This window comes from Cervus canadensis, chromosome 33, assembly GCF_019320065.1.
Source record: "Cervus canadensis isolate Bull #8, Minnesota chromosome 33, ASM1932006v1, whole genome shotgun sequence".
Lineage (NCBI taxonomy): Eukaryota > Metazoa > Chordata > Mammalia > Artiodactyla > Cervidae > Cervus > Cervus canadensis.
In genome coordinates, this window is record NC_057418.1 from 18,666,694 (window position 1) to 18,687,309 (window position 20,616).

At 40.7% G+C, this 20,616-nt stretch overlaps 1 protein-coding gene across 2 annotated transcripts in view; it reads left to right on the plus strand.

The window, feature by feature from the left end:
- GRM1 (glutamate metabotropic receptor 1) overlaps nt 1-20,616 on the plus strand; it is a 411,831-nt gene that overhangs the window by 337,240 nt on the left and 53,975 nt on the right. For both annotated transcript variants that reach the window (XM_043457395.1, XM_043457396.1), the window contains exons 5-6: nt 4,598-4,844; nt 9,448-9,616. In XM_043457395.1, coding sequence (XP_043313330.1) covers nt 4,598-4,844; nt 9,448-9,616 — 416 coding nt within the window. The remainder of the gene's footprint in view (nt 1-4,597; nt 4,845-9,447; nt 9,617-20,616) is intronic.

Here is a 20,616-nt window from a genome sequence, read left to right on the forward strand (position 1 = left end):
TTCTGGCCTGGAGAATCCCATGGACAGAGGAGCCTGGCGGACGACAATCTATGGGGTCACAAAGAGTCAGACACAACTGAGCCACATACAGCCTGCTGGCTCAACTGGACAGCTACAGCCCACATTTACCAAAGGCTGGAGAATCAACCAAGACCACTGAGAACCACTGTCAAGTGTCAGCCTCCAGATGAGAAAGAGGTTGAGCTGAGCATGTATTTCTTTTTCTTAGGACTGCGAAAAGATGAGGCATCCCTCCCTTCCCATTGGGCAAGACAGGAGGCCTGAGGTGGTGCTCAGTAGGCGTCTCATCACAAAGGAGCATTAAGTAAAGAGAAAGGAAGGCATTTCTCCCCAGTGGAGACTTCACTTATCTGTGCTTTAACTTTCTCAATGGTAAAATGGTGATAATAGACCAAAACTCATACAGTTTTAAGGAATGAAAAATGATAATATATGTAAAAGACTTTGCTAAGTACCAATAAAGGTAGAACTGGAGAAGCAAAACATAGACACTTTAGAGAGGGGGAAGACATCTTCAGAAAGTTAATCTGAATACATTTGTGGTATTTTTTAGGTTAGGAAACTGAGACTCTAGCTTCCTAGGAAACTGGACTCTAGGATATCCAGACCCTTGTCTAAGTTCCAGAGTTTGTTGGACATGTATTGATATATTACAGCAGAAATGCCTCTAGTATTACTGAACACAAGTTCATGTACTCAACACACAGGGAGGCCAAACAGACTGAAATGTCGGAGTTTGGAGCAGAGAAAGATTTATTTCAGGACCAAGCAAGGAGCCTGAGTGGCTCATGCTCAAAAAACCAGAATTCCCTAATGGCTCAGCAGGGTTTTACAGTCAAGATTTGGGGTGAGGACTGAAAGGTGCATGACTTTCTCTGATTGATCAGGGGTGGTAACAGGACAATTTCCAGGGCTCCTGAAGTTACTGTCCTCCACCTGGGTGAAGGCCTTGCTTCCCACAAAAGAACTAGAAGATATTGATATGCTCATCCCTTAGGGAGGAATCAGTACAGCCCCCTGGCTGCACTATTGTTTCTTGACTGCTCCGTCTGTGTTTCTGCATTCCCTCTCTTCCCCATAAGCAACTGTTGGAATCTACAGTTTGGAACTCAGGGATGGTCAAGGAGGCTGAATGAAGCTCATTTCCTACAAACAAGAAATTGTGCTTGATCACTCAGTCCTGTCCAACTCTTTGTGACCCCATGGACTGTAGCCTGCCAGGCTCCTTTGTCGATAGGAATTCTCCAGGCAAGAATACTGGAGTGGGTTGCCATGCCTTCCTCCAGGGGATCTTCTCAACCCAGGGATCAAACCCAGGTCTCCAGTGTTGCAAGTGGATTCTTTACCATCTGAGCTACCAGGGAAGCCCAAAACAAGAAATTGGGGACACGGAAAGGATTTCTATCTGGGAGAGCCTCACAGGGTCCCTCTCCTTCTCACTAGGTTCCAGGTGTTGAAGTGCCTAGCCCAGAGTTCTCTCTGCTATACCACTCTGCTGGATAGCCATCCTAAATTAGGCAGCAGATAGAATAGCCAAGCCTTTGTCCCACCACCGTGCATTTCCTGTTTTCAGAGGGTATACAGTCTGTTTCTTCTCCCGTGGAGGCTCTGCGTGCAGCCACACTCAGGCAGCAATTTATAGCCCTGTTGTGTTCTTGCAATAAGAACAAGATTACTATTTCGAATCAAGGTAGCTATTTTCACATTCCACTATGAAGTAGTTAGGCAGGTATTCTTTTGAAGGTAAATAAACACAGTCAACCATGATTATTTGATTCCATTAAGTCTGTTAGAAAAAGTAATGGTTTAATGACACCCTAGTGGCCTGTAACAGTTAACGCACCACAGAAAATGAATCATAAAATCCCCTTCTCACTAATAACTCTGCGACTAGTGTTATTAAAAAGGCACCAAACTCCCGGGAGTCGGAGTGTTTTCACCTTCCCACTAAGTGACAATATTAGTTGGATTCTGTATTCACTGGTCATGAAAATATAGGATCTTTGGGCAACAGGAAAACCTGTCACATATTCTGTCTGTTGATGAATTCTTGCAACATCATCTGGGACCATTGCTATGGCAAAGAAAATGGTCCCGTAAAGGCCATGTGATTTTTCTAACTCAGTGCCAAACCTTTACAAATGCTGGTTCATCCTCAGCTGGGGTAGAAGCTGGAAAGAGACTTCTTACTGACAGCAGGCACACCCCCTTCAAGTGCAGACCTAGCGGACTGGTGGTAGGGAAGTACATGTGTCACTTCAGATTTACACAAGCACACAGGCTGGTTGTATTTATTTGGAAAAGGGTTTGCATGACAAATATTCCCTGAAGACACGTGCTTAGCTTCCTGGTTCTCTGTATGATAAATACTGACAGGATGGGCTTCTTCATCTTAATTGGAGTGGAGTTAGTGGTAAAGAACATGCTTGCCAATGCAGGAGACCTGGGTTCAATCCCTGGATCAGGATGATCCCCTGGAGAAGGAAACAGCAGCCCACTCCAGTACTCTTGCCTGGAAAATTCCATGGACAGAGGAACCTGGTAGGCTACAGTCCATGGGGTCCCAAAGAGTTGGACATGACTGAGTGACTTCACTCACCTTACTCATAACATTAGTAGATAGATATAGGTTGTTTTGATTTGATAATTGTTATTAAAGGTGCATTATATACATATTGATAATAGTTATCAAAACAAAAACAAAACAGCAAACTCAGTGGTCATAAGGTTTGTCCCCAGTAGAAAACTTTCTAATTGGTAAAGAACACATATTTTCTTATTGTTTGCTCCCAGGGCTGACTTTAATAGCAGCCACTTCAAATGGATGGTTTTAGTAGAACTTTCCTTTAATAGTTGCTAGAACTCTTTAAGAAGGCAATGGCACCCCACTCCAGTACTCTTGCCTGGAAAATCCCACGGATGGAGGAGCCTGGTAGGCTGCGGTCCGTGGGGTCGCTAAGAGTCGGACACGATTGAGGGACTTCACTTTCACTTTTCACTGTCACGCATTGGAGAAGGAAATGGCAACCCACTCCAGTGTTCTTACCTGGAGAATCCCAGGGACGGGGGAGCCTGGTGGGCTGCCGTAGCCTGGTGGGCTGCTGTCTGCGGGGTCGCACAGAGTCAGACACGACTGAAGCTACTTAGCAGCAGCAGCAGCAGAACTCTTTAAGTAACTGCTACATTGAAGGTTATTTTGTCATCCAATTTTTGTCTATTTTTTTCTTCTTCTTTAACTGCTGGTAATTTCTCTAACAGCTTTAACATCTAACACTTGCAGGTTTCGAACAGTCTTTAAAGGCTCATTTAAAACTTATCAGACATATGGCATTAATTTATCTCTTTTATATCCTGATATAATATAGAGAGAAAGCAAACTAACATTTAAGATCCAGGGGTTCTGGGTGACATAAATCACCTTATTTCAATGGCTTCTTAGTTTTTGCAGGGAGGATGTTTGTTTTCTGCTTTATGCAACTTCTATACTTATTATGCACAGTTCGATTCTAAAATGCCCTTTCTGCCTCTCTTGCTCCTATTTCTTTCAATTAGGAAAGCTGCTTTAGAAAATCACACTCTTAACAATTTCCTATTAAGCAGCACTGGAAGATGAGTTAAAATTGAATTCTTCCCCCCTTCAACCTGGCCTGGGTATTTCAAATCTCACTCACAGGATAGATGCAAATGTATATTTTTTACATTTTCAAGTGTACCTAAATAGATTAGTCTTAGAACTCTTTATAAATGTCTTATTTAATCTCAAGCTCAAGATCAAAGTCAAAACTCTTTACCATTTCTTCTAAACATTTCAAGTTCTCTAAGTTCCTAAAATATTCTGCTATTATCCAGCCCAGGCACTTTAGGGTCTAATGACCTATTTAGGCTGTCATCTGTGACATGGGTGGGAATAATGGCAGAGGTTTTGAAATTCAGAGATAAAGCTAAATGTTTAGATTAAAGGTGTAGTGTAACTCTTCCATCAAGAAGCATTTTACGTGAGTTTCTGATAATTAGCGAATCTTATTCAAATATTTCTGTATAGCAAATCATATATAAGAAGAAATTCATACTAACCAGTTCATTTCACTCTTGGTTTTTGTGATCTTAGAGATGATAAAATTAGTGGAATCATCGAAAGAAAATATTGAGGTTTAGATAATGCATGAACTGATTTATGACAGATTGTGGATTGTCACAAAAGATATAAAAAACACTTTTCCAGGACTGTGATATACAGAGACTTTTAATATAAATCTCTGTGAACCCAGAGGAAATAAGAGTTATTTTCGTTGCTCCTTAAGGATTTCCTTGAAATATGTGAATGTTCTTTATTTTAACCTCTATGGTGTTTGTTTTATATGTTATAAAGCCATTATTGAATTCAGAAAATAAAACTGAATAAACTATTTGAAGATAGAATATACTATCTATCTAGAGCTAGTCACAAATACAAAGCTTAGACAGGTATGTTTGGCTTTCCCTTCTTCTGAGAGCCCTGAAAAGCATTTGAGAATTAAACATGTAGGTTTAAGCTTCATGACTGCAACCTTGGAAGTAATCTGTTTTTATGTTACAGGCAATGAAAGCTTAGAAGAGAACTATGTCCAGGACAGTAAGATGGGGTTTGTCATCAATGCCATCTACGCCATGGCACACGGGCTACACAACATGCACCAGGCCCTCTGCCCCGGCCACGTGGGCCTCTGTGATGCCATGAAGCCCATCGATGGCAGCAAACTCCTGGACTTCCTCATCAAGTCCACGTTCATCGGTGTGTCTGGAGAGGAGGTGTGGTTTGATGAGAAAGGGGATGCTCCTGGAAGGTAAAGCAGACCTTTCCATAATGGATCCAAATAACCCTGTGATCCTCTCTAAGCCAGACAGATGGACACGCTGGCTCCTTTAGGTCACATGTTTTCTGGGTGTCATGAGGGTAGATACAATTAGATAGCTAAAAAGATGGGGCTAATGTTAGATGGAAATGGCATTATAAAACATCAAATACTTATTGGTAAACACCCACAATCCTACATCCTGCTAGTGTCAACCCCGTTCCCCCAAAACACACTCCACTATCATCTTTGGTCTTCCCCCAGAAGGCCCAGCACCTTCCTGCAAGCCCAAGAAACCAGACTGAGTATATCGGAGTAGCAGAACCCTCCCTGGCACTGCCAACATCTGGTCAGCATGTTCTGATTGATCAATCCCAATGCTATACTGCTTGTGGAAAATTTTAATCTTATCTGCTTAAAGATCTTAATATATGAAGAGAACCATATGTGTCCCTTTTTCTCAGGCTACCTTATGTTCCCACTAACATGTTTCTTGGAACAAGAAAGAAAAGAATCTTCTGCCTCATATTGAGTCTCTATGGCTTCCAAAGAATAAATCAAGAAGCAAAGGAAAATTAAATCTAACTAAATGTATACATATATATTTTTTTCCCAAGTCATTTTATATACTCTCTCCTCTGCAGTATTTGCTTTTATAACACCAATTAGTCCCTATGTAATTGGTATATAGAAGATGTTATCAGTATAAAGAGTAGTTGTATTCATTCATAGGGATTTTCTTAGGCAAAGGATGATCAGAATAGTGGGATAAAAATTAAAACCTACAACAGGAAAGAAAAAAGGCCCTCAGTCTGGCTGCTGCACAGAATGCCCACAATCTCTCTCTCTCTCTCTCTCTCTTTTTTTTTTTTTCTCATAAGCCCTGTTATCTTTCAGTATGAAAGCTTGCAGAATGGGAGATTTTAGAAAAGCATATGTTGTGATAAAATGGAACAGCAAATCATTTAATCCTCATTGCCACAGGCATATTATTATCTTCTTTTACAGATGATAAAGCTGAGTGTCAGAGAAACTAAGAAACTCCCCTAAAGTCACCCAGAAAGTAGCTGGTAGAGGCAGTGCCGTTTGATTCTGAGACTTGTAATCTTTTTGCAACATTGCATTGCCTTTTAGCTAATCCTAAAATTAGGCAAAGTTGCTGACAACCTTCTTAATGTCATTTCAAAGGGACTGTAAGAGACTATTTGACCCTAAATAATTCTCCACATATCTCTTCCTTTCATGGAAGCTTAAAGTTCTACATTTAGCGAGTGCCTTGTGGGGCCTCAATGGATTCTCCCTACTAAAATCCAACAGCTCCAGGAAGGATAAATGATATAGGTAATAGTCAATAATTAAAGCCATGGATGTATCAGATTCCTTCCAAGATGCCAGTTAGGTGGGAGCAACTTTAGATGGAGATGAGAGTGGGAAGGACGGAGTGACGCAGGGGCTGGGCATGTGGAAGGCATCCAGGAGCTGAGCACCTTAGGAAGTGGTACCAGATGGCACAAGTGGGTCTAAGATGCAGAACACTGACCCCCTCCTCCCACCCCCCTTTAAACCCATGGTTGTAATCCTGGGTTCTACTTCAAACCAGCTCTGTAAAGGATTGGATTGGGGATGGAAACCTTCCTTCATGATTCTGTAGCATACACAATGTGTCTAGGACAGGGCCAGGTACATTTACCCCACTGCAGAGATATAAGTTTCCACCTCCTCTCTCTATCTGTAAATCATCTAAAATATAGACCCACAATTTTAGCTTGTTTCTCCTTCATGTTTAATTAAGTATTTGAATCATGGGTTTCCCCCTGGGTTCCTTTGCAAGGATCATTTCCTCATGTCTGAAATTGGTCAGCTTAATCTATGTTCAGTTTCTATTTCAACCACTTCCCTCTGTTTCTATCTCCTGTCACACCACCATTCATGCTTTTGGTCCCTCTTGTAATTATTTTAGTTAATCATCATGAAACAGAAATTGAATACATCAAAAGAATGCTACAAACTTCTAATTTACAGCATAAGGATATTCCAAATAAGTGCCAACATGCTGAGAAGGGACTGTGGGTCAAGAGGAAAGAGCAGTGTTCATTAACACACACTGCACAGGGGACGGCCTGTCTTTAGTAAGTCAGTATTTTTCCCTTGGTATCATCAAGTTTTGTTTTTTTTTCCCCTCTAGTTTTTGGGACTTTTTCAAAATATGTTTTCATGCCAAGATATTGTGAATTTTTCAGTTTCTAAATGCTAATAAAGTGTGAACTGATTTCTCCTATTGAAATGGGGAAGGTGAAATATAAGTTTTAAGGAACTGATTCATAGGAAAAAGATATTCTAAAGCTAGCATTACACCTAAGCCTTCATTCAAAGTATATAAAGAGATTTAACAATGTAACATGGAGTAAAACATAAAGATGAAAGGAAACGGAAAAGGAAACTACTCATACAAAGCACTCACAGTAGGCTCTGTAACCAGGGTTGGTGGTTTGGATGGTTTAGTCACTCAAGTCGTGTCTGATCCTTGCAACCCCATGGACTGTAGCCCAGCAGGCTCCTCTGTCTATGGGATTTCCCAGGCAAGAGTACTGGAGTGGGTTGCCATTTCCTTCTGCAGGGGATCTTCCTGACCTAGGATTAGAACCCAGGTCTCCTGCATTGCAGGGAGATTCTTTACCAACTGAGCCACCTACCATAAGAAGTGTAAAATATGGAAAAATATTGGAGGTATAGATTAGTATCATTGATCAGCGGGATGAGTGCGAGCTGTCTGCCTACAGTTAATACCCATGTGGTTATCAGTCAGAGAGCTACTCTGAGAACATGCTGGTTTGTCTCAGCAACCAGAGGAATGAGAACCCTCTATTACCAAAAACCAGAAAGCAGAGAGATGAATAATGCACTCCAAGGGTGCCATTCTCTCTTCTTACTCCAAGTAAGTTTTGTTCATCTGGAAAAGTGGAGCAAAGACTTTCTTTACTCCCCTAGAATCCCCTTTCCCTTTAAGGGGTTGCTATTTATAGAAACTGCCAGAATCTGGTTGTGGAGAAGCCACTAGCAACCCTGTGGGTAACAGGATACATTTGCGCATTATTAAAAACAGGCAGCAAAGCTATGAAAAGATGTTAGTTGTCTAGATAAAGAACTGGTGGTTCAATGGTAAAGAATTTGCTTGCCAAGCAGGAGATGAAGATTTGACCCTTGGGTTGAGAAGATCCCCTTGAGAAGGAAATGACAACCCACTTCAGTATTCTTGCCTGGAGAATCAGATGAATAGAGGAGCCTGACAGCCTACAGTCCATGGGGTCGCAAAAGAGGTGAACACGAATTAGTGACTAAACAGTGACAAGATAAAGAACTAAGCCAGACAGAGCCAGTAGATTTCAGATGACAACCAAGGCTAACTGGTAGTAGCTTCCCGGGGTGTTGGGCTGAGAAGGATTTTGAGTCTGAATCTGGTTTGTAGGGAAAGAATTCCAGGATGACATGACAATAGGCAGGAACATAGGGGGGAGGAGGAAGAAAGCTGAGAAAGGGAAATGGCTGTGACTACACAAAGATGTTTTCACTTTCCTACAGAATGGAAATAACAAGAGTATTTTAGCATATAAATAATAATAGTACTACAAATGTGAATATGATATAGTGATATTGTCTTTTATATACATTTCTCTCAATTGTGAAACACTTTTTTTTAACCTACTCTATGTAAGTAAATTCCCACAAGAAGCCCATGAGCCTTAAAGAGTTTACTGACATTCCAAAGTCATGCAATCTACTGATAAAATATTAGAAAAGAGATTTCAGCTTATACATTCTAACATCAAATCTTGTACTTTTTCCATCAAATTGGAACATGCTCTCTACTGCCTTCACTGGGAGACAATGAATCTGGCCCCCAGAACACACACAGAAGATTTCTAAATGTAGATTTTACCGCTGTGTAGCATCGCAGCATTTAAATAACTGAAATAACTGACACCGATTATTTGGATTCAGAAATGTTTGTCCTAATCAAGGAAGAGACCAGTTTAAATGTCAATGCTCAAAATGTTAAATCCTCAACATCCTTGCTAATTAAAGATGCATTTCTCAGAGTTCTTGCTCTATTAGCATCTAAAATAGGTAAGACTCCAGACTTGATAAGACTCACCTGTTTTAATCCAGTGTAATTAAAGTAGCAACTGAATGTGAAAAATAAATTTGTAATAAAAGTATTTAAGCTAAAAATTAATGTTCTGAAGAATTGTCACTTGATCAAAGAATAATCTGGTGAATAATGATTTGAAGGATATGGTGGCCTACCCAGCACATATAGAATTATTTTCAAGAATACACAGAAAGAAAAGTACAAGAGTAATATATTCTTTAACAAATATGGATGATACAGAGACTGAAGAATGGAATACACATTTTGGAAAATCACAGGACACATAACTAAACTAAATAAACTAAAATATTGACAGTAGCTCATGTTAGGACATGGGATGTTTCTAACTTTTATTTCTCTTCTATTATTATCTATTTACCAAATTCCTTTAGTTTCTACATCATGTCCGTATGCTCCAAGACACACATGTTGTTTTCTTTGTAGGTATGATATTATGAATCTGCAGTACACAGAAGCCAATCGCTATGACTATGTACATGTTGGAACTTGGCATGAAGGGGTGTTGAACATCGATGATTACAAAATCCAAATGAACAAGAGTGGAATGGTACGGTCTGTATGCAGTGAGCCTTGCTTAAAGGGTCAAATCAAGGTAAGCCAGTCACATATGCATTCTTGGACAGTGTCCTTGAGGAGACCTCCTGCCTGTGCATAAGTGAAGAAAAACACGTTTTTCTTCAACAAGACAGTCCAGAAAGGGTGTGCTAGGCTTATTGTTTCTGTTCTTGTGTTTAGCGAAAATTGAGAAGACAAACCAAGATTGGAAAATTAAATAGGAAAACCATTGGGATATTTAGAACAGTCTTTATTTGCATCGCAATGATGAGCTGTGATCTTAAATACAATACAGAAAGCAAGGGGATGTGAATAATCAAATTAAATATTGAAACAGAAGTAAAGTTGGAAGCCAAAGCCAGTGATCCTGCTTAGTCATAGTTCTAGCTATTGTTAAAGAAAGCAGAAGCTGAGTAATGCCAAATAAGTGTAAAACTAAAATAAAAGAAGTTGAAATGAGGTAACACAGGAGCACTGCTTACCACTTCTCTTTTCTCTACCAAGTTCTTTCATTTTCCTGAAACTATTTTCCAGCCAAAAGAGAGTCCTCACTTTCTAATTATTCCCAGAAACTTTCCAGGTTAGGGCAAGTGAGTGACTGTGATATCACTGTGTATTTAAAACTAGAGTAAATAACCATCCTATATTAGGCTTTTGGCCAAATGCAGGTAGAGAGGAGTCTTGGTGTAGAAGGCATGGAAAAAGCAGGCTCTGTATCCCATGCTATTTAAAAACCAAACTGGCTCATGCGGTAGGAAATGGAGCATAGAGGGGTGATTATGAACTGGCAGAAGTGTGGATTCAATGACCTAATAGGTCTTTCTCATCTCTAATTTTCTGTGATTCATCTCTGGGAGTAGACAGGACTGTCACGTAAATGTCACAAACCACAGCTGGGGCTGGAATGGACACTGTGTGAGGCTCCTGCTCTCCCACCATGCCATCATGCTGCTATGCCATTCATGGAATTCACCCTGAGAGATATACTTAGAGGTCTTTAGGGCGAGAGTCTAATAGTGTTGCTGCAGCTGCTGGACCCACCACTTTATCCCTACTGATCAAAGAAGGTGGAGGATCTGGGACCCACAACATCTAAGAAGAGTTGTGCAGGTGGACTCAAATTCTCAAGGGAATCAGTCACTTTGAGCATGAAAAGAACTCCTGAGGCAACTCACTCTAGTTTCAAATGTCAGCACCTTCTCTGCAGATGTGATATTAAAAATATTTAGTACTTGTCATTGGAAAAGACCCTGATGCTGGGAAAGATTGAGGGCAGGAGAAGATGGGCAACAGAGGATGAGATGGTTGGATGGCATCATCGACTCAATAAACATGAATTTGAGCAAACTCTGAAAGATAGTGAAGGAGAGGGAAGCCTGGTGTGCTGTAGTCCATGGGGTCGCAAGGAGTGAGATGCAACTGAGCGACTGAGCACCTGAACAACAATAATTGTCATGACAACTAGCCAATCAGAATGAACTCTATTTTAGTGCTATGACAGGGTGCTGGAGGCCTCCTGTCATGCCCATGGTTAATCCTTGAGTTGTTGGATCACGGGAAGATTTAGGTGAGGATTCCTACCTGAATAGGGTAGTATGAGGCAATCAGTAGGCTTGGAGACACCGTTGGTTTCCACCCAGTGTAGAAGGAAGTCAGTAGTATAAGAATGGCTCCAACCAAACCAGTGCGTGTGGGCCATATGGCAGTGCAGATTCTCCTCAAGAATCCACTTCTGATTCTTACTCAGGTGGAATTTTTCACATGAGGCTGCCCGGTGGTATTAGGAATATATCCTCTGAAATTGAGAGAAACCTAAAACTTGTCCTTGACTCTTGCTACAGGATCTCAGACCACAGGATTCTGGGTTCATCCTCTTCTCTGGATGGTTGGGAAAACCTGGACTTCTGTGACCTAAAATCTTATGGTTGGGACAACCCAGAAGCCCTGGGCTTTATGCTCTTCTTCTCTGGTAGCTAAGACGGTAAAAAGCATCTGCCTACAATGCGGAAGACCTGGGTGGGGAAGATCCCCTGGAGAGGGAAATGGCAACCCACTCTAGTACTCTTGCCTGGAAAACTCTGTGGATGGAGGAGCCTGATAGGCTATAGTCCATGGGATCGCAAAGAGTCGGACACGACTGAGCAACTTCACTGGTGGTGGACTGATGACCTGCAGGAGGTCACATGTTCATCTCAGACCTCCTTCTCAGCCTGGGTGACAGAACTGCATTTTTAGTGCAGAAAACTACTATGAAAAAAGTTTATGGAACTACAAAGTTTGGTTTTTCAGAATATAAGAAAATCAAATGAATGAACCGGAGAAGGCAATGGCGCCCCACTCCAGTACTCTTGCCTGGAAATTCCCATAGATGGAGGAGCCTGGTGGGCTGCAGTCCATGGGGTCGCTAAGAGTTGGACACGACTGAGCGACTTCACTTTCACTTTTCACTTTCACGCATTGGAGAAGGACATGGCAACCCACTCCAGTGTTCTTGCCTGGAGAATCCCAGGGATGGGGGAGCCTGGTGGACTGCCATCTATGGGGTTGCACAGAGTCGGACATGACTGAAGTGACTTAGCAGCAGCAAACGAATAAACAAGCAAACCCTGGCAAGAGAAAACAATTCATTCTGAAGATGCTCTGCACTCCAGCTCCCTTTCAGAATTCCCTCCTGTTCTCTGACTGCTGGCAGGCCGTGAATGGGAGCTCACATTGCCATGTGTAGTCCCATTTGTACTCTCCAGAGATAGACCCTCCCCCCAGGCCCCCAGTTCAGAAGAAAGGCTGTCTGCATGCATCTCTAAGTTTGATACTCAAGTATTTCTGGCATTACATTTGCATTTACACCCATGCAGTGTTATCAAAAGAGATCCCAGAAATCATTGCTGAGTCACTACAGAGCACTTGCTATAAATGAAATCTCTTGGGGTCCAATTTTGGTAATACCATGTACCCTGCAGGATGAAAGTACGCCTGTTCTCAATAGCATCTGGAGTGGAGGAGAGGGGGGATGTTTGTTTGCTTCCCATAACACCATGGGAGGTACAGAAACAAATGATATCTGAATCCCATTTACCAAGTAATAGCATTTATATTCTTCCATTGTCAATTTGCCACCTAGCAGGTTCAGGAGGCAAAGTGAGATCTCTCAGTAGCTACTACAGAGACTGGAAAGAAGCAACGTAAAAGGTGATGGCAGGGCTTGCACTTGTATTAACTGAGAAGCATAACCTTTGGGAAAGGATTATTCATTTTAAATGTCAAATGTCACTTCAAATGCTGAAATAATCATTTGACTTGTTTTATGGTAACCCATAAAGCTTTCTTATGGTAATTTCCTTTGAAGTAGCTAGAAGTCCAGTTTTCTTATGTTATTGACTTTTAGAAATATAAATTATTGTACAAATGTAATATTTTAGAAAGGAGAAATTGATTTCAGTCATACCACAAACAGAGGTAAATAAAATCAATCTTTCATTGTTGTGTTTTATGGGTACAGTCAGGAAAGAAAGGACCCACACTAGGGGGTTCAACAGAGGGAGTTTTACATTAAAAAAAAAAGAAAAAGAAAAGAAAACTGGTTATAAAAGTAAGAGGGGGCACTGATGCAACTCAGAGATGAGCAGCGGCAGGAATTACTCCCACACCAGGACCAAAGCGACACAAGAAAGGTCGTAGATACTACCTGAGACACGTCCGGAGCTTGAAGGAGGAGATGCCTCAATACGAGGCTTCTCTTCTCTCTGGCTCTTCAGTCTCCCATTAGGTCCTCCCCTTCTTCCAACGCTATGGAGAAGACACTGGAAAGAGAGCCTGGAAAATGTAGTTCACAGGTCCTTAGCTCAGGTTCTCTTGAACCCTGAAAGCTAAGCAAGGCTTAAGTGCTAATATTTTATTGGGAGACAGGATCCCAGGGAAGCAGGAGTGAGAGGAAAAGGGAATGGAGACATGGAAGCATGGAAAAACACCTCCCCCACTGAGGTGACGCATCATTGGGCAGGACACTGCCTCACTGAGCACAACTCAGCCTCACCAGATCTCTGGACAGACTTCTCAAACTGTTCATTGGAGCAAGGAAAGGAGAAAAATGTATACGCTCCTGCTATTCTATTTTCTGCTTCCTGCGGTCAACGTTGCTCACAGGAAGTGACGTCACCTGACCCATCTAGGCGGCTACTGGGGCAGCCAGAGTTCCTGTCCTGTTAGACCTTCTTCAGATTTGGAAGCAGTGAGGGGAGGGGAAGCAGCTGTGGGTCTTACAGCTCCTGCTGCGGTGAGTGTAATGGAGGCAGTTCTGGACCCCAGTGCCGCCTCCATGAGAGAGAGAGAGACACCTGGAGATGCCTTAAGATGACACAGTAGTGGCAGAAACTGAGGTGGAGTTGCAGAAGTATCCAGAATGCCCAAGAGCATGGCCAAGGGCCTGACACAGATCAGGCAAAAAGAATCTGAGACAGCACATAAAATGTGGACCACGGGTCTGCAAGTGAACAGCAAGGGCCTGGTATGTGTGTTGGTCTCCCACACCAAGCCTGCTGCTCTTTTCCTCTGTGTAGGGAAGGCAGGAATGAGGTAAGAAGGGATGAAGAGGCAAAGCAAGTGAAGTGAAAGAAAGGAGCGGAGGGGCCGTAGAGACGGGGGACTAACATTTATCAAGCATATCCTTGTGCAAGAACAATAATGGATGTTTTACTGACATCATTTAAATTCTTCTGAAACAACTCTTTTAAAAGAGGTATTATCACCCCATTTTATAGATCAGAAGTCAGAGGCCCAGAGGGCTTGAGTCACTTGCCCCAAGCTTTCTCAGCTAGCAAATGCCGAGCTGGGCTTAGAGCCAACCCAAAGCTCTTATCAACCCACAGCCACATGTTGTTCAACCATCTTTAATTATATGAACTGGCATAATTCCTACAAATTTCAGTTGCGGAAGCTTATTTTCTCAATAGTTCACAACAAAGTTATAAATAGAGATCCACTTTAAAAATGCTAAGGGAAACCAGAATCTAGAGTTAAGGAGGCAATAAGTATTAGAAGGCAGTTGGAAGACTCTGACAGAGATGGGGAAACTAGCAGAGAATCCCAGGGAAAGGGTCCTGGAGTTTGCTCCCACTGGCCTCCTATTCTTTCTTTTCCCCTCTCTTCTCTTCTATTTTTTTCTTCCCTTAAGTTTGTTTTTGGATTCTTTACTGGTCCATGGGGTTGCAAAGAGTCGGATACGACTGAGCGACTGAACTGAACTGAACTGGATTTGTGAGTTTCATCATGGAGAGTAGGGACCTCCACTTCCCCTTCTTCTGACCTGACCAATCAAGATAGAATTACGGAGACATTATGTGAACATGGACTATATCATAAATGATTCTTCATTACACGTGCCATATTATCATATAGTAAAATACACCTTATGTAAGGTGAAAAAAACCCAAATACACCTGTTTTAACAGACTGTATACTTCAGGACTGAGTTAACTATTTTTTCCCTGAACCATTTGAAAGTGAGATGCAAATATCATGAAACTTCATACCTCAGCTTTTGTTTTCTAAGAAGAAGGGCAATTCTCACATGGCTATTAGACCAGCTAAGAAAGTTAGCAATAACATCATCAACTACAGTTGTCCTGTCCTCCTCAGCCTCCTCTTTCTGTGAATCAAAGCAAACTACCCATTTAAGTTGTTCACAGTTAATGTTGATGCTTTTGAACTATGGTGTTGCAGAATACTCTTGAGAGTCCCTTGGATGGCAAGGAGTTCCAACCAGTCCATTATAAAGGAAATCAGTCCTGAATATTCATTGGAAGGACTGATGCTGAAGCTGAAACTCCAATCCTTTGGCCACCTGATGTGAAGAACTGACTCGTTTGAAAAGACCCTGATCCTGGGAAAGATTGAAGGCAGATGGAGAAGGGGACGCTAGAGGATGAGATGGTTGATGGCATCACCAACTCGATGGACATGAGTTTGAGTAAGCTCCAGGAGTTGGTGATGGATAGGGAAACCTGGTGTGCTGTAGTCCATGGGGTCACAAAGAGTCAGACATGACTAAGTGACTGAACTGAACTGATAGTTAATGTAACCAATGAAGTAAAGACATGGTTATTATGTAATATCTTCCAAAGTCCACTGGAGGATAGCAGAGTCTCAATAAAAATTGTCCACAGAAATATAAAAAGTTTTTTATCTGAGAAGCTTAGGATTGCATAACATTGATATGATCTGTCCCAGCTACTAAAGCCATATTGGCTAAAATTTTGGAAACAGTTGAAGAAAAAATATTGAGGGTTTTATTATGTATGTGAAATCATGAAATTACTATAGTCTCTCTGGGTGAAGAGGAAACTTTACTGGTCATGATGAGAAATTCTGTGGAATCACCATTAATTTATTCACAGTCACTCTGATGGCTTCATCTCTCAAGCTTTGACCAGTATTTAAGCTGGTCTCCTGGCTACTGAACTTTTTGATGATCACTTTAGCCTTGCTGGGCTTCCCTGGTGGCTCAGATGGTAAAAAATTCCCCTGCAATTCAGGAGACCGAGGTTTGATCCCTGGGTGGTGAAGATCCCCTGGAGAAGGGAATGGCAACCCACTCCAGTAATCTTGCCTGGAGAATCCCATGGACAGAGGAGCCTGTCGGGCTATAGTCCATGTGGTCGCAGAGAGTCGGACATGACTCAGGGACTAACAATTTCTTCCTTTCACTTTGGCCTCAGATCTAGCTTGCCTGCCACTTTTGCAGACAGGTGCTTGCTGATAGAAGCTGCCACTGAGTTATGTGACATAGAGCAGAGAAGGAGCCCAGCAGATCTCCTGTATCTTGCAGGTGGCTATGGCTGAAGCAGGCCCTGAAGTCTTCTTAAAGTAAACATTTATTGGTGCATTACCCACATAGAGAAAAGTAGAGGAGGAAGGCAATAGCATGAATATGCAGAGAACTCTTACTTTCAAGTCTGCTCTAGCTGATCCCACTGCCTATAGCTCTCTTTCACCAGATGTATTCAGAGTTTCCTCCTTTCCTGCTCTCAAGTCCTTACTCAAATGGCACATTTTTCTTAAAAAATTAATTTTTACTGGAGGTACACGACCTATGTTAAGGCTTCACCTTAGTGAAGCCTTACCTGACCACCACATGCAAAATTGCAATCCCCAGTTACAGGGGCCTGCTCCCTAACAGGACTGGGACTAAGATGAGGCAATCAGAAGCCTACCATGCAGACACTAAAGAGATCTGCTCCCCCAACCCCGACTCCACTCAAGATCTTGCAAGTGCAGGGTGGACCCCACATGCTGAAAGGTTTAAGCGCCTCTAAAGTCTGATTCTTAGGCCTCTTGCCTCCTATTGGTCCCTGTCCTAAACCGTATTCCTCTTTCTCGCTGTGTTTTTCTCAAAGCCCTTCTCTAGAATGAGAATGTCTCAAAGATAATGATGTGATCTATTCACTGACAGTCTCTAGCCTTGAGGTAGAGCCTGGCACTCTGAATGCATAATGAGAATGAATGAATGGCTAAATGATTGACTGCATTTGCCCTGCAGAAGCATTTCATTCCTTCTTCTATTGGTATACTTACTCTACTCTGTCAGAGTTTTGAGCTTCTTAACCTCAGTGATCGTCAGGTCTTTTCATTTATCTGTCCCCATGTATCGTACCATGTCTGGCACACTGGGTCACTAAATAAAGGATAAGTGAGTAAATATCTGCCAACTTCTGAGATGTAATTTTGGTTCTTTGCACAACATATCATCACTGTGATAACTGTTTTTACACTAGGAAGAGCCTAGATCTTGACAATAATTGGAGGTGATGTGACTGAGGTTTGCACAAGCTGCTGACCCCTCTGCAGCTCTTCCCTCACCTGCAAAATGTACATAATTAACTTCACTCAATGGAGCGGTTGTGTTAGTGTAATTCTGTACAGAGTTCCTCACACATGGGCTGGTTCAATATATGTCCATTTTTGTGATCATTTTATATTCCTATATGATTTTTGCTACATTTTCCCTGTAATAAATTACAGTGTAGGGATTTTCCTAAATTCATATTTTTCTATAGTCCTTGCCAAGCTTTCAATCCCTCCTAGTTTTTGTTTAAATTAATTAAATTTAAAACAAAATTAAATTTTGTTTAAATTTGCTTAAATTCTTCATTTTCATTTCTTCTGTTTATGTCCTACTCCTTATTATTTCTCTCTTTCCTTTTTCATACATTGTTGAATAATTAATATGTGCCAAGAACTGTGTTGGCACTGTGAATGCAAAGGAAACCTAAACATCAGCTGGTTTTCCTACAGACCTAATTAGGTAGGACCCATGTCTTTATTCTGTTTAGTTTTCCAGGGATTCCCTCCTGAAGAAAATGTCTCTGTTTTCTTTACTGTATTGGTACTTTTCCTTCATTATATTCTCCTGATGCTGCTTACTTTCTTTTATCCTTTTTCTAAATAAAGCTTAAACTAAAAAAAATCCATTTCAAGTTATTCAGAAATGTATTCATAAAAAAGAACACTTGATTCCTATGGCATAAATAAGACTCCTACAGTGTATATGGAATTGAATCATAGCCTTGTGTGAAGCAGCAAGTCATCTAGTCTTGCTAACAATAAACAGAGCACCAGTACATAGGATGTAAAAGGAATCGAAACAGTTCTTGTGTCTTGGGAAGTCTTGGTCCTTCAAGGAAAATTTCAATGAAACATTAAAGCTCTTATCATGACTCAGAGCTGTCATAAAAGTGTTTTACTGTAGCAAAAATGAAACAACACTTTATTCAGTTATTGACGCTATACTACATGCAAAAGAAATATCACTTAGTATAAAAATATAAGAATAATTTAAAATATTTGTGATATGAGGAGATGAAAACATAAGAGACAATAATTTAAGAATTTTTTAAAGTATCTGAATGAAGCATATCTGTCATATACATGTGGGTCCTCCCAGTAGCCCAGATGGTAAAGAATCTGCCTGCAATGCAGGAGACCTGGGATGGATCCCTGGATTGGGAAGATCCCCTGGAGGAGGAAATAGCAACCCACTCCGTATTCTTGCCTGGAGAATCCCATGGACAGAGGAGCCTGGCGGGCTCTGATCCATGGGTTCACAAAGGGTCAGACACGACTGAGAGACTAACACTACTACTTCTATCATATACATGTGACACAGTTAGTGGGCAAAAGTTGACTAATTTGTGGTAATAAAATACCAACTATATCTTATTAGTAATTACAGAGGATTTTAATAGTTATTAATTTAATTATTTAAATTTAATTAATCAATTAATTAATTTAATAATTATTAAATAAGATAATGTTTCAAAGGGTTCACTGCATCAGAAATACTTCCTGGAGCCTGTGTCAGGGCTCAAATGTAGTGACATAGATGAACTGATGGAGGAAAGAAAGTTCTCTGAATGGAAAAGAATATTTTTTCTTTTATTAAAATATATTTATTTCTTTACTATATTGTTGCATATTAAAACCATGGATTAAGCAACATGCACGCTCTCTTGCCCTACTTAAAATCTGTTCTCCAAATGGTAGCCATAGTAATCCCTGTAGAAAGAAAGTCAGAAGAAAAGTAAATCAGATGATGCATCTGCCCCACTTGAAACCTCCCTCCAAAACAAACAGCTATATAGACACTACTGAGAACATAATGTCTGTTTGGTGGACTTATGTAAGAAATTATTAGCAGTCAGACTCAGGTGCAGGAACAAGGACCGGGGTCTAAGTAAACGCCTGACCAAAGAGCTTATATTTTGAAGATATTAGAAAAGGGAGGCACTAAATTTCCTTGAGTGGCTTATTTACATTTTTAAAGAAGATTCAACTAAACCCTTATTCAGAGGGCACCTACTGTGTGTTCTTGGTACATTTCTTGATGACTGTGATCTGACAACAGTGAAAGTAAGGCATGATTCCTTTCCCCTAGGAGCCCACAGCCCACACTGATAGTCTTGGCAGTTGCGTGCATGTTGCTCTGGAGTGAGATGAAATTAAACCCATGTTATAGGATTAGAGGCAGGGACCAAAATCCAGTATGCCATTTCCTTCTCCACAAGATCTTCCCAACCCAGGAATCAAACCTCGGTCTCCTGCATTGCGGGCAGACTCTTTACCATCTGAGCCACCAGGGAATCTTAAGTCTGGAGGGATAGCTGAGAGACAGAAAAGACAAGTCTCATAATTCAGGTGCTATATGGCAAAAGTGAACGTATTTGGTGGCCGAATAAGAAGGAGTAACAAAAAAATTCCATCAGAGCAATTCCTTTTAAATTATTTATTAAATGTATAAGCTAATCATTTTTTATGCACTTATTCAGTCATTCAAAACCTAATTTTAAGTATTTTTTCTATGTGGCATACCCGTAGGATCTATTTTTCACTAGTTATCTTGCATAAATACATTTGTTTAGAACTATTATCTTTGGAATTTGTCTAATTCATAGTATTCATTTTATAGTTAGGAAAAAGATAAAGCTGATTGAAGAGATAGACCCTATTTTGTACTTCTTATACAAAGACACGACTGAGCGACTGAACTGAACTGAACTGATGCTAATTAAAATAATAAAGCACTACTTTTAAATTTTTCCATAGCATTAGAAAAATTCATAATTTGGAATACAGTATAAATTTGTCATGCTTACTCTGAGGATAGATGTGAATTTTTCAGAAAGACAGTTTGAGTCTACTTTCTAGAGTTATTTGAAAGTAAAAGAAGAAAAAGAAAACCTTTTACAGTTTCTGAAAATATACTGTCATGGGATATTTTTCATGTAATTTTAAAATAGTGTCTCATTAATACATTTTTTTTTCATTAATACATTTTGACCTGATCTAGAAGAAGATAAGTTTATCCTCACAAAGGCTATATGACTTTAAGCTATGGCAATATTTACTGTTCAATTTCTGACTTTATATATGAGAACATTTGATAATGTCTAACATGTTAGGGTCCCATCACTTCACAGCAAATAGCTGGGGAAACAATGGAAACAGTGAGAGACTTTATTTTTGGGGACTCCAAGATCACTGCAG